At 36.8% G+C, this 14,893-nt stretch overlaps 1 protein-coding gene across 1 annotated transcript in view; it reads left to right on the plus strand.

The window, feature by feature from the left end:
- Positions 1–14,893, plus strand: part of HECTD1 (HECT domain E3 ubiquitin protein ligase 1) — a 98,055-nt gene that overhangs the window by 58,985 nt on the left and 24,177 nt on the right. Inside the window, 5 exon segments of the mRNA XM_030559995.1 lie at positions 941–1,107; positions 1,338–1,514; positions 5,670–6,506; positions 10,739–10,960; positions 13,572–13,705. Of these exon segments, the coding sequence (XP_030415855.1) occupies positions 941–1,107; positions 1,338–1,514; positions 5,670–6,506; positions 10,739–10,960; positions 13,572–13,705 (1,537 nt within the window).

Genomic DNA, 14,893 nt, shown 5'->3' on the forward strand with positions numbered 1-14,893 from the left:
CCCTTCTTTGGTTCTTTTAAGTGCATTTCTAGTCCACAAACTTAATTTTGCATTTTAATTTTCACTGATGCATTATGGACTTAAATGTTCATCAGTATTGAAAATCTATAGTGTTGCATTTTCCACACAGTTCCTTCTTTGTGATCTTATTAATGGATATGAATAATGAAGAGATGCACTGTCGTTAACAAGTGTCTTCCCATTATCACTCTACACTATGAAATGTATAATGTAACAAATTTTTTATCTCAATATAGTAGTAAGAACAGATTGTTGCCTAATTGTTTCTAATGTTTGGTATAGGCAGTGGAAATATGTTAGAGCAAATTTTGTTCACTGTTCCATTTGAAGTCTAACACAGCATTCCTCTTATTCCAGAATAAGTTGGTCATATAAGCTTAACATGCATTGTAGCAACATAAGATGGTCTAGAGTAGTTTTCCCCAATTTGTGGTCCATGATCCACTGAGCACTCGCTGCTGGTTCATAGCAAGTTGCCTGATCATTTGATGCTGGCCTTCCCCTTTGTTTCTGACTTGCCTTACATTATATAAATGCAGCTAAAACAAGCTACTAATTTACTCAATATTATTTTTTCCTGTAAGCAATTGCTGTGGTAGCTACAGGAATATTATGTAATTGTGACTGGGAGGCTTAAGTGCTCCGTGCAGTAAAGAGAGGGGAGGAGAAGTGTCCTATGAGACTCTTAATATGTGGTTCCTGTGATGGAAAAATTGAACTCCAGGTTTACAAGATGGCTTTGGTTTTCTTGTGGAGAAAGCAGGTAACACTTATGAATTCACACCAGCGCTCATACAAATTTTGTAACCCATAAAGCTTCTTATTTTCATATTTTTCATGTTCTTGTCAGTTTTCATGCATTAGTAAATTAGCATTAGTAAAAGTAACCCTCTCTTCTTTTCCCCCAATTAATATGAAGTTCTACAGCAACTTGGCCTATAGATCCATCAAAGGATGAGAAGCAAGGATGGAGACATATAAGAATAAAACAGATGGGAAAGAATGCCAGTGGGCAAACTCACTACCTCTCCCTGTCTGGTTTTGAACTTTATGGTACTGTGAATGGAGTGTGTGAAGATCAGTTAGGTAAGGAAAAGAATACATGTATCCAATGTGCTTTTCCACAGAGTAATAGTGAATGCATGGCAGGAAGATAAGTGAATATGGGGAAAGTGATAAATTGAACTTTGTCATGGACCTTTTTAAAAAAATAAGCTCAAAATAAGTTTGTATGCCTTTTAGCTTTACCTTTTAAACATACTTTTACAATCTTGTCTAGATTTTTCTTTAATCTACATTTCAATTACGGTATGTAGGAAAAGCAGCTAAGGAGGCAGAAGCTAATCTGCGGAGGCAGAGGCGACTAGTTCGCTCTCAAGTTTTGAAGTACATGGTTCCTGGTGCTCGTGTAATCAGAGGAATTGACTGGAAGTGGCGAGATCAGGATGGCAGTCCACAGGGTGAAGGCACTGTTACAGGAGAATTGCACAATGGTGAGGAAGTGCTTATTGAATTTACAAAGGGTTTAGTTTCATGTTCTATTGCATTATGATTAGGAAATCATACTTTTGTTTTCTTTGCTACACTTTGAAAGGCTAATGCAAACCTAGAATGCATCAGGCAAGGTATTTCCGGTAGAGATAGGGAAGTATTATTACCATTATACAAGGCACTGGTGAGATCTCATCTGGATACTGTGTGCCATGCTGGTCTCCCATTTTAAGAAAGGTGAATTCCAACTGGAACAGGTGTAGAGAAGGGCTACTAGGATGATCAGAGGAATGGAGAACCCAAGGGGCTTGGTTAGTTTAATCTAATCAAAGGAAGGCTATGGGGAGATAAGATACATCTTAATGTTAATACATCAGTGGGATAAACACCAGGGAGAGAGAGGAGTTATTTAAGTTAAGGGCCAGTGTTGACACAACAAATGGATATAAATGACCATCAACAAGTTGAGGCTTGAAATTAGACACAGGTTTTTAACCATCAGTGGAGTTAAGTTCTGCAAAAGCCTCCTGAAGGGAGCAGTGGGAGCAAAAATCCCAACGGATTTCAGGAATAAGCTTGAAAAGTTTGTTGGAGGGGACAGTATGATATTGCCTGCAGTGGCATGTGACCCATCTGGGTTACTAGTAGCAAATATTTCTGCAGTGCCTGAAGATGGAACACTAGATGAGGAGGCTTCTGAGTTACTCAGGGAAAGAATTCACTGTTGTATCTGGCTGGTGGGTCTGACCAACATACCCAGGATCTGACTGATCACCATAATCAGGGTTTGGAAGGAATTTTCTCCTGGGTTTCATTGGCAGACTCTTAGGGGATTTTTGCTTTCCTTTGCAGCATGGGGCACAGGTAACTTGCTGATTTAAGCTAGAGTAAATGGTGGATTCTCTGTAACAAGAAGTCTTTAAACAATGATTTGAGCCAGAGGTTACAGATCTATTACAGGAGGGTGAATGGGTGAGGTTCTGAGGCCTGCAGTGTGCAGGAGGTTAGACTAAATGGTCACAGTGGTCCTTTCTGGCCTTCAAGTCTGAGAGTCTATGAGAAAATGTTAGGATTTCTGTAGGGCACAGATGATTAATATTTTAGAGGCTGTAGATTAAATGTTATGATTGTCTTTTCACTGTTGCAGTTCAGTTGTGAAATTCTACATTTTTCTTTTTAAAGCACGAAAATAGTTCTAGTATATATAACAAGTACAGTAGAAATTGAGTTGGTTTGGAAATGGTGAATATGAAATGAATATATCTTCAGCATTTTGCTTCATTTGCACCAAATTTTTATTGGAGCTATCTGTGTGATATGATAAACACTTCGCAGCATGTAAAATTGTTGATTAGTACAAGATAAACTACGCTTCATATCTGTATTATCTCAAGATACCTTTCTGCATCTCTTCTAGCTTAGCATTTGTAACATTTTTCTTGGCTGGCTTGCTTGCTTTATTTATTTATTTAATATTTTATACCTTTCCTATCTTGCTAGCTTCACTGGGATCAGGTGACTGCTTAATATAAAAGCAATTTACTTAATGTTAAGGGGCTGATGTAAGCCTACAAAAGCCATGGAAGTCAGAGCTCAGGAGGATATAGAGTGCTATGAAAGAGGCTCCAGAACAGTGATGATTATACTGTCTGCTTCCTTGTTGTTTTTCTCTACAAGTATGCAATATCAATCTCATTTCTGAGGCCTCCTGAATATATGATCACTCCTTCCTTAGCTCTGTATTTTTTCTGTGTGCAGTTGTTAGCCCTTTAATATTATTTAAAGACATAAAATTGTTTGGATTTTTTTTAAACTTCAGTGTAGTGTGTAGCGAACTTTTCCATGGTCAGTACACTACTCTTAACAGATGCAGCCGCGCCCACAGCCACATTCTTATTTGCAATACCTTTCTAAGTATGATTGGTGAGTAGTATTTTTATCATGCGAATCTCCTAGTAAATCAGTGTTTTATCTCCTTTTAGCAAAATAAGTGAAACTACTGCTCAGCCTTCTCATGTGGTTGTCAGATTACAGAAAGCATACCAGCAAATTCTTTATCCATACTATAGCCTTCCTATGCATTGTTGGAATATTGCAAGAAACATCCCAGTGACTTTAGTGGGACTACTCATTTCTGAATTTTAAGCAGATATTGAAGTGCTTTGTTGGACTGGGGCAAGAGTACCCAGCACCTTACAGGAGCACAATTCCTAATGCATAGGAAGTGACCTCATTATATATATGAAAAAAATTCATGTGAGCTTTTAAAAGAAGATAATCTAAAAATGATAGTGTAGGAAAGGTACTACTAACTAGGGAAAGTATATTTGGTTGTGCTTTTCCAAAGCATTGTCTCCTGAACCCCATAAGGAAATGCATATTTGTTTACCATGATAAGGGACGTACCTCCCTATCTTTTGTGTAGCGTTTGGCAATAAAAGCATTTTGAAATCCTGAGTTTTTAATGGAGGAAAAGGAAAAACTGAAATTTTGTGTCTCACCTTTCACATGGCAAGTTTCAGTTTGAGATGGCTTGAAACAGTTCATGTAAAATCTCTTAAATGTTTTATCAGTGCATAGTAAAAACAAAAATACTTCATAAACTGTAACACTGCTAATGGGGATGCCTATTTTTCACATGTGAAGATTGTGGCCATTTAAAAACACTTCTTTTCTCCAAAGTGCAAGTGTGTGTTGGCCTAGTTTGACAATTGCCTGTGAAGTCGTATTTTGTTCTAAAAAATTATGCCTTTTGGGTAGAACTTTGCACACACAAAAAAAGCATCTGATGATGCCAAAACTACATTTTAATGTTTAACTTAAAAATAGCTCATATCTGTTTTTTTTAATTTGAGAAAATAAAATGTGCATCTGGGCCTGACAGTTTGTCTCATTTCTTCCTGATGTCATATAAAATGATTTTAAAAATCCCAGATTTTCATAAGTTTAATGGAAAGTGCTGATCAGTTGAAACAGTCCTACCAAGTTTCATTATAACATATAGTAAAGCTTAAATTTTAAAGAAAAACAAAAACACCCTTTATGAAACATTAAGATTGCGATAAAATTTAGACAAGCTAGAAATTAAAACATGAGAGTAACATTTTACCCTTTATGCATGATGTGAGCAGTAGTAACAATAGTGTGAATTAAGAGCTTAGATGTTAAATTTACCTTTTGAACTTTCTTACGTTACTCTTTTATCACAGTGGTGTTAGAAACATCTTCTAATAAAAGAATAGAAAACTTGCACCCCTTGTTAGAGCTATTTTCATCTCAGGTAATCAACTAGTCAAACAGTCTATTAAATTATTATTCTTTTGCAATTATAGAGTCCAAAACTCCCACTCTTACTCAAGCAAGTAGTCCTTACCTATGTAGTCCAGTGGAAGTCAGTGAGGCTATTCATGTGAGTAAGGAATGCAGGATTGGGCCTACATTAATTATTGAACTGAAAAACTGAGTTACAGTAAAACTTTGTATTTTGAATTAGAATATTTTGAATTAGAATGAAAAAGTCCCAGTTTAATCAATTTCATTTTTAAAATATGCATTCTATTACTTAAAGATACTGGCACATGTAATTTCAACTAAGCAACATATATAAGTGTTATAATTATATAGTTTTGCAGAAATAAGTGAAGACATGAGAAATGTAAATACATAATTAGGATTTTTGCTGACTTAACTTTCTTAATTTTTAAGGAATGAAATTCCTAAATTTAGGGGAAACTATTAGCATCCTTTGTTATAGTAAACATTTTATCTTACAAATACTTCAAGCCCACTTATGTGAAACTCATAACCATCTTTAATTAAACTAAAGATTTTTTTTTTTTTTAAAGGAGAAATGCCTGTTTAACAGGCATCTAGTATGCCAAATTCCAGCCTGGAGCAAACTTTTTTTGGCTGGATTCTCAGACCCTGAAAATAGCGATTAATCAAGGCATGTGAATGCCAACTTAACTTAGTAAAACTATCAAATTATTTAAATTCCAAAACTTTTTTCATTTTAATTGGCACTGAAGGCTATTTACTAATTTTAGTAACTCAAAGATATAGCCCTGATGCAAAGCTGATCCCATATTGTGGAGCTACTGTCTTACACGCTCCTGTCTGCTTTCTGCTGGGTCTCATAAACTCCTGTCCCTTTCCAGGCTGGATTGATGTCACCTGGGATGCTGGTGGCTCTAACTCTTACCGTATGGGCGCAGAAGGAAAGTTTGACCTCAAGCTTGCACCAGGGTACGACCCTGATTCAGCGGCATCACCCAAACCTGTTTCATCCACTGTTTCAGGCACAACGCAGTCATGGAGCAGCTTGGTGAAAAACAACTGTCCAGACAAGACGACTGCTGCTGCAGGCTCCTCAAGTAGAAAAGGAAGCAGCAGTTCTGTGTGTAGCGTGGCCAGTAGCAGCGACATCAGCTTGGGTTCGACCAAAATGGAGCGGAGAGCAGAGAGTGTAATGGAACAGAATATAGTTTCAGGCACTGACGTCCACGAGCCAATTGTTGTTCTGTCTTCTGCTGATAACATGCCTCAAGCTGAAGTAGGGTCATCATCCAGTGCAAGCACCAGCACCTTAACAGCGGACATGGGAAATGAAAATGCAGAAAGGAAGTTAGGTCCTGACAATTCCATACGTACTCCTGGGGAGTCTAGTGCCATATCCATGGGAATTGTTAGTGTGAGCTCTCCTGATGTTAGTTCAGTATCTGAATTGACCAATAAAGAAGCAGCTTCCCAACGACCCCTTAGCTCTTCAGCAAGTAACAGACTTTCAGTGAGTTCTTTGTTGGCTGCTGGTGCTCCAATGAGCTCCAGTGCAAGTGTTCCTAATTTATCTTCACGTGAAACTTCTAGCTTGGAGTCTTTTGTACGAAGAGTGGCAAACATAGCACGTACCAATGCCACTAACAACATGAATTTAAGCCGAAGTAGCAGTGATAACAACACTAATACTTTGGGAAGGAATGTCATGAGCACCGCAAGTAAGTAAGATATATTTTTGTCAGAAAATGAGATCAAATGCTTCATGTAAGAGAATGTGGAAGGATATGTCTGCCCTTGGCTTCCTTTTGGACTTCAAATGTGGTCCATTCTGAAAGCTTGATATGGAATTTAACTACATCAGCCCCCATTTCCTGTGTTCTTGTATAACTCATGAAGAGTTCATTGTAGTTGGGAAATGGCGTATTGCTGTTTCTTCACTAATTTGTAACTGTTTTGGTGTCAACTGTCCTTGCTCCCTCTGTAGCATTTCCCAAACAAGAAAAGAAGTCTATTCCTGTAACACATTTTTGAAAACTTCAGCGAAGTTAGAGATTCTGGAAAACTAACAGCAGCTGATTTATGAGGCTACCTCTTTAATCTGTTCCATATTACATAAATTTACACACATGCAGAGGTCTGATCTGCCCTGAGGGAGAAAGTTATATATGTAATTACCAGTATTACTAGGGGATTTTCCTGCACATTATGAATTGATTCTGTAGACTTTAACTTAAAGAACACAATAAAGGAAAAAATAATATATAGTAGAAGATATTTTAAAATTTCCATGAATTTAATTTCCTACTTAATGTTAAGGCCAGCTGCGATCTACTTTACAGAATTCATTATGATGTGTGTAGTTTGTGTATAATTAAGGCTTTGATCCAACAAATCTTAGGCATATGCCTATCTTTAAGCATGTGTGTAGTTCCATTGTTTTCAATGGTACTGTATATGTTTTAAGGCAAGGTATATGCTACAGTCCTTTGCTGGATTTAAAGTATAATAAGGGAAGTATATAAAATCCTGCTATTTGTTATGAGTTAGTTCATTCTTCTGAATTTTAGAATGGCCCTGTCTCTCACTGTGTGTATCACAGAACTTGTAGATGTTTGTTTTTGTAAATTTGGGCAATTAGAGTATTCAAATTAGGGGAAGGCATTGATGAGCAACCTTTTATCAAATTGACCAAGTTCAGAGAAATGAAGTCATCCTAACTAGAAAGCAACAATTCGGTTTTATATTAAAATTGCCATACCTTTTGTGTTCCTTTTCCTTGTATTCTTTTTCTCCAAATACGTGAATGACCAGCCACAGTAAAAGGGATTGCTCCTTGCTCCTTTTGTGTGTGTGCATGTGTGTTGATATTTTTTCTTTGAATGATGATGTATAGAAAACTTTTCAGTTTGTTTTGCTATACATTCTTATGTTCATAAAGTGAGATCAGGAAAAAGAATTTAACACTTCGGGGCAGGCATAAAGATAAAGGGGAATAGAGGGAGGAGTAAAGGAAGGAAGAGGTTACTGGCTTTTTGTTTCACAGAGCAGGAGAACAGTGCCAGCAATGCTGAAGTTAATTTGTGTTGGGGGAGGGGGGGAAAGGGCTTTAATCGAAGACAGTAGTATGTGTTTTAATAGCACACTTAATTAGCTTCCTAGAATTTGGCAGCAGGTTAAGACATTTTGCAAAGTGCAAATAAACCCAGTCCTTAACTTGCCAATTGCTTATTTCAAAATTAAATCTTTCAAAAAAAAATTCTCTCCTTTTAGGAATTATTTTGAATTTTATAAAAGGAGCAAATTGCATCTCTACTAGATGCCTTAAAGAGGCACAAAGGATTAAATTCAGTAAGGGAACTGAACTTAGTGTGATGTATATGTAACCCACACACCTTCTAGGTGTGGTGTTCTGTCCCAGATAGTGGCACCGAGACCACTTAGAGAGAGGTTAACGAGTCTGTTCTACAGCCTTAGCTAAGAGCTATATGGCTTTTAACTCAGTCTCATACACGAAGCTCCAGAGGTCCCAGGTTCAATCCTGTCTGCCACCGACCAGAGTCTGTTGGTGTTACAAGTGGGGGCTTGTCTAGGGACTTATCTGGGAAGACTCTGAAGCTTGGGACGTGCTAGGGTTACACATAGCTAAGTGGAAGGCCTGGAATTCAGATAAATTCTGCATATAGGCTTGTCCAGAAACCATCTGTCTGAACTTACAGATGATTGGGTCTGGGGATCTAGCTATAATATCAGCATTTACCAGTAGTTACTATGCAGTGGTATCTGAGCTAACCAGTTTCTCTAAGCTTATATGGTAACTGTGTAACAACAGCTGTCATGTGCTGACTTTGACTTCTACTCCTTATTCTAGTAGCAACTTGCTATTGCTACTGTGGTTATGTATGAGAAGATATCCACACTTTTATAATCCCCATTCAGGCTCTTAAAACTTGGGCCTGAAATTTCTCATGCTTGTCTTTAACCCAAAAGTTTATGGGTTGTTTTTTTGAAGAGGTATGGGGCAGTGAGAGGTTTCTTTAGGAGGCAAAATTAGCTACTTAACGGAAATCTCAAAATTCAAATCTAGTTCATGAAATTAGTTTCAGGTTCTGCCTGGGCCCTACTAATTTTTGTGGTTTTCCTATTTGCATTTTCCTAGTCTTAATTTTTAGCCTGTTGTATAAGACTCATATCAACAAAGGTAAAATGACTGACTACAGAATGAAACAGAAGCAGTAACATTTATTATATGCAGCTCTGTCAAATGCACTGAGTAAACAAACTGAATTTTTTTCTAAACTCTTTCTAATGTGATTAAATTGCTTGTGTCCCTTTTGGAAGCAATTTCCAAAATTGCTTTTTTAATAATTAAAAGTTTATTTTTAAAACTTCAAACTTTGTATTTCACATGTTTTACAGAAATAATGTTTGAAAATGACATAGCATGCAACAAGCTATATTTTTATTATGGCCGGAGTGTGCGAACCTGCGCAATCTTTACTTCAGGCATGTGAGAAATCCCATTGAAGTCTATGGGACAATTCACGTGCTTAAAGTTAAACGTGCGAAATATTTGCAGGAGTGAGGCTTAAGTGTTTGATTTCTTACAGATATACTGTCAGCACTGCACATATAATCATGGTCACCATGTAAATACCCAGAATTCTGCACATTGAATTACAGTAAACATAGCTGCCCATATGTCAGTTATCATTAAGGTCCTTCTTCCTTCGTGATATTGTGGATCCTGCAATATTGAGCTACCACTACAATTGTTATTTTAATTAGCTTATTTTGCACAGTCCACAAATTTGCATAGATTTTGAGCATGCATTTAGTATTGCACTAACAGTAAAATGTAAAAGGCTAAAGTGAATGGACTTGATTTCTGCAGCAGTTGCGTTAAGACTTTATGTAATCTTCCGAAGTTTATATTGTACCAATCACCTTTTTTTTGTAATGAATGTACTATTGTTGCAGCATAATGTCTCGTTATTTAAAAAAAAAAAAAGCAGGCATAACATAATACTTGAATGTTTAAAAAAAAAATTGCTGGAAGGATATAAACAAATAGGGCTTCTCTAGCTTTTCCAAATTACCGCTATTAATAAAGGTCCATTATTACTTTTCTGCGATTTTCCATGTCTTGGCTGCAACTCAGCCACAATTATTTGAAGATCATCCAGCGATTCAAGTAGGGCCTTAATTATCATACATTTAAAGTAAAACACAGTTAGTGTATTTTATGAGTATGCCATCACAGTTCACTTTTTTCTTCTTTTAGTCTTTAATGTTTTTTAAAAAGGTAAAGAATATTTACATTCAGAAATGAATTTTAAGATAAAATCATGGCTGAGATTTCTAACACAAGTATGGAAATTAAGTTACATTTTAATAGCACCTGTGACTGAAGCGCATTGCCTATATCAATGAATAAACACACTACATAGAAATAAACAAAACACTACACGTGAGAGAATGTCAGGTTAGGGTTTCTGTAGGATTTTTAAAATGCACAAAAATCAGAAGCTTCAAAATTATATCCGTTCTAATGTTTCTAACTGTCTTTTTTCAGTTAGAATATTTTCTCTGTACGTCTATTAAATTGTATTGACATTAGTTAGAGAAGCAATCAAATCAGATTAAACTGAGTTTTGAAGAAGATACTGCAGATTTCCACGCAATTGTATACAGTGGGATGTATTTAATAAAATTTTATTTAGTTTACATGGAGGTTGTCCAAACTGGATATGCGGTCTATTTAATACCCCCAAACAGTTGCTGTACACCTCTGTGTTTAGGACCCCTCTTATAGGCCTCATAGACAGGTTACCCATGGTGACTTTCAAGCCCAAAAAAACTTTTTTTTTTTTTTTTTTTTTTCAAACACAGGACTCATGCATGTAAGTTGTGCTCTTCGAATCATTTATTTTATCTTACCATATCTTTATAGCTTCTCCTCTTATGGGTGCCCAAAGTTTTCCTAATCTGACTACAACTGGTACCACCTCAACAGTGACCATGTCTACATCCAGTGTTACTAGCAGCAGCAATGTAGCTACAGCAACTACAGTTTTATCTGTTGGTCAGTCACTTAGTAACACTCTAACTACTAGCCTAACATCAACATCTAGTGAGAGCGATACAGGTCAGGAGGCAGAATATTCTTTATATGGTAAGTTTCATTTTTAAATGAACATAGCAGAACTCCCATTAATGATTTTCCTTTTCTTCCTTACCTTTTTTATTGTTTTTTGTTTAGTATTTATTTACTGATCAGTGTTTGAGAGTTGAGCTGTTCACCTGTTATTAGTTATGCAAGGCTGTACTCATTCAAAGGAATTTTGATGTAATGGCAGTGTTTCTATACATTCTTGTTTTTTTATAGTTTAAATCTCTCTCCTGCACTCTTACTGATTTTTTGATTTTTTTTTATGTAGGCATTTAAATATTATATTTGATTTCTTTTTTTTTTTTTAAATTGGACCAATGAGTTTAATGTCTAAAACAAAGGTCGGCAACCTTTCAAAAGTGCTGTGCTGAGTCTTAATTTATTCACTCTAATTCAAGGTTTTGCGTGTTAGTAGTACATTTTAACAGTTTTAGCAGGTCTCTTTCTATAAGTCTATAATATATAACTAAACTATTGTTGTATGTAAAGTAAATAAGGTTTTTAAAATGTTTCAGAAGCTTCATTTAAAATGAAATTAAAATGCAGAGCCCCCCCGGACCGGTGGCAGGACCCAGGCAGTGTGAATGCCACTGAAAATCAGCTTGCATGCCGCCTTTGGCACGCGTGCCATAGGTTGCCTACTCCTAGTCTAAAACATTCAGTAAATAGGCATATTTTAAAACCAAACATTCTTCTTTGTGTGTTGTATAGGTATATTGCTCCAGATTTTTAAAGTTATTTAGGCATTGCTGTGCTTAGCATTGCAGTTCCTAACTGATTCGGGACCCTAAATATCATTTTCAAAAGGGTCTGAACTCCTTTTGAAGATGAGATTTAGGCTCCTAAACCAGTTAGCTGTTGCAGTGCTATGCACAACAGTGCCTAAATACCTTTCAAAAATCCAGGCCATTGCCTTTTGTCTCAAAGATAACACATTTTATTTTATGAAAGAGTAGTGTGTGTGGTTCAGGAATCCCAATGCCAGAGGAAAGTCAACAAATTGAAGGGAATGATTAAGAGGATGAATGATCTTATATATGAGGAAAGACACAAAATGCCACAGTACACATTGGCTTGGCTAAATTATAACTATGGGATAGGATAAACCATTTAAAGGGTTGTAAATACTAAAATGGAAAGGGGGAATTTAGGGTAATCTAAGGTGAGTGATACATAGGAGTTAAAGGGATGAAATTGAGCCAAGGCTGGATATCAGGAAACACTTCGTAGCATAGAGGTTTATTAAACTGGGGAGTAGCCTCCTAAGGGAAGTCATCATGAGAGCTCCATTCCATAAGTCATTTAAAACTAAATGAACAAAGCATTTAGAGTGTAGAGAAAAGTTCTGTCTTGGGCCCTCATCTAATGCCTATTCACTTCAACAGATTAGGCCCGTTTGGAGGGGATTAGTCAAGATGTCTGAATATGCCTTTTCCATTTCTAATTTCTTTGATTCTGTGATACTAAATGGAACCAGTGTTACTCAAATATCTACATGTTGACAAAAACTTTTGTTCTGGCTTGGTGGCTGGGCTTAACGTACACTGTATTCAGGAGAGACTGATGTGGTAGTTGTCTTAGAATTCCTGCTGGAGTCTTGGGAATGGCACAGAGATTGCTTGGATACATGAACTTATTTGTTGTTCTCTGGTAGAGCCTCCCTAGCAGAGGTATGAAAATATGAAGAAAGAGTCAGAAAATATATATGCAGTAAAAAACCCTCTTTAGTAAACACTAGGGGAGTATGTGTGAGCTGTATGCCCATACCAAGGCTTTTGTTGCATAATTCTTAACATCATTTTTAAAGATAAAATGTATAATATCAAAAGTCTGTTATATTATGTCATTTGTAAGGCTCTGTGTCTGCCACGGAGGTTGCAGAAGTCATGGATTCTATGACTTCTGGAGCAGCTCCCAGCTAACATTTAGTCAGGGGTTTTTATAGTACAAGTCATGGACAGGTCACGGGCCGTGGATTTTTGTTTATTGCCTGTGATCTGTCTGTGACTTTTACTAAAAATACCCATGATTAAATCGTAGCGGTAGTCATGTATTATGGTTTGGAACACACACTTAATGTTAGTAAAAAGTACACCATTAATTTGAAATTAGTTCTAAAATGAGTTAAAAGTAGTTGAAGGTCGTAACCACCCCCTAATACCACTATCCATTTTCTAGTTTTACAGTCCACATATTTACACAAATACAAAGACCCACACAGAAGGGGAAACTGACTGACTGTATATAAAATGCTATGAAATACATAATGTAAACTGAAGAGGTAAAGGTTTTTTCCCTCATCGTTATCAGTTCTGTGATTTGTAGGTGTTACTTCTAACAAGTAGTTAGGAGCACATACAGTAAAAATGTTTAGCAGTATATCTTTTGAACCGACTCCTGTTTCTTTGCCAAGTGTGCTATCTTAGGTGCTTTACCTTTTTTTCTTTTCCACACACATTGCCAGAGTATCTTGGACTAGGTTTTATCCCTGTCTTCCTTAATAGTTATTTTGTTTAAATTATATCTGTTTTCATTCTTTCTCCTCTGCTTTTAGTTTTCAAAATTATTTCGGTTTCTTTAAAATGGGTTTGTGTCCCTTTTTATTTATATATAGATTTTCTTGATAGCTGCCGGGCAAGTACTCTGTTAGCAGAGTTAGAGGATGATGAGGATCTGCCTGAGCCAGATGAGGAAGATGATGAAAATGAAGATGACAATCAAGAAGATCAGGAATATGAAGAAGTCATGGTATAGTGTGTACCTACCATACAAAAATACTTTCCAATTAAATAAAGTATGCATATTAAAGGATATGTAAAAACCCATAGATATGCTGGCAATGTGGAGACCTAGAACTGGCTTTTCTATCCTTAGAGCTTATTTAGAGTTATAATAAATACACAAGAGTACCTGTCCCATGTTCTGAGTCAACTTGACAAATTCTTAAAACAATTCAGCAGGAATAGATGTTGATAGTTACTTGCTACTAGCACTATGCCATCAACATAAATATACCAAATTAATAAATCTCACCATTAAACCATTGTACTACTTCCACAATCTGACCCTTGGTCTGTTGGCCAGCAATTAAAAATAGGGCTTTCAGTGTGCCCTGAATGCTAATAAGCTTGGACTATTAAAGACCGTGATCAGGGAATGAAAGTTAAAAGGTGCAGGGCCCAGAGAGTGAGTGCCCTTCCACCAGCCCCTTCTTTTTTGTACCAAAGGAGCTCAGGTGCTTCCATGGCAGTATCTCATAAGGAAAAAATGGAATTTCTAACACTGGCAGGTCACAGCCTTTTCAGCCCTTTATAGGCTAAAACCAGCATCTTAAAATCAGACTAGAAACCAGTGAACAGCCAGTTCAGATCATAGACCACCAGTATAATGTGCTCATGAAATGACACACAACGTAACAAATAGTCTGCCAAATTCTGAGTACCTGCTGCAGTTTCTAGGTGGATTTAAGACACAGCCCCATGTAGAGAGCATTGCAGTAGTGTAATCTCCAGGTGACAAAGAAAAATGATGATAGTTGCATCCAAAATTTACAGTTCACTGTTAACATCAAAAGCAGTGGGTACAACCTTCTGGCTGTGTGGAAGTAAAAAAAAGCTGATCTGCCATAGTTGCTACCTTCTCTCCTGTTATCAGTTGGGAGTCTAATCAGACTCCCGGACAGAGAACCTGGTCCACAAATGATGGTAACACGACTTCAATAACAAGAGCCAGTGTTATTCTGGCCAGAACTTCTACTTGCTTCCCCTAGGTAAGTGATTCTCAACCAGGGATATGCATACCCCTGGGGATATGCAGAAATCTTCCAGAGGGTACATCAACTCATCTAGATATTTGCCTGGTTTTGCAACAAGGCACTGGTGAAGTCAGTACAAACTAAAATTTCATAGTGGCAATGACTTCTTTATACTGCTCTGT

This window comes from Gopherus evgoodei, chromosome 4 (genome assembly GCF_007399415.2).
Source record: "Gopherus evgoodei ecotype Sinaloan lineage chromosome 4, rGopEvg1_v1.p, whole genome shotgun sequence".
NCBI classification, from domain to species: Eukaryota; Metazoa; Chordata; order Testudines; family Testudinidae; genus Gopherus; species Gopherus evgoodei.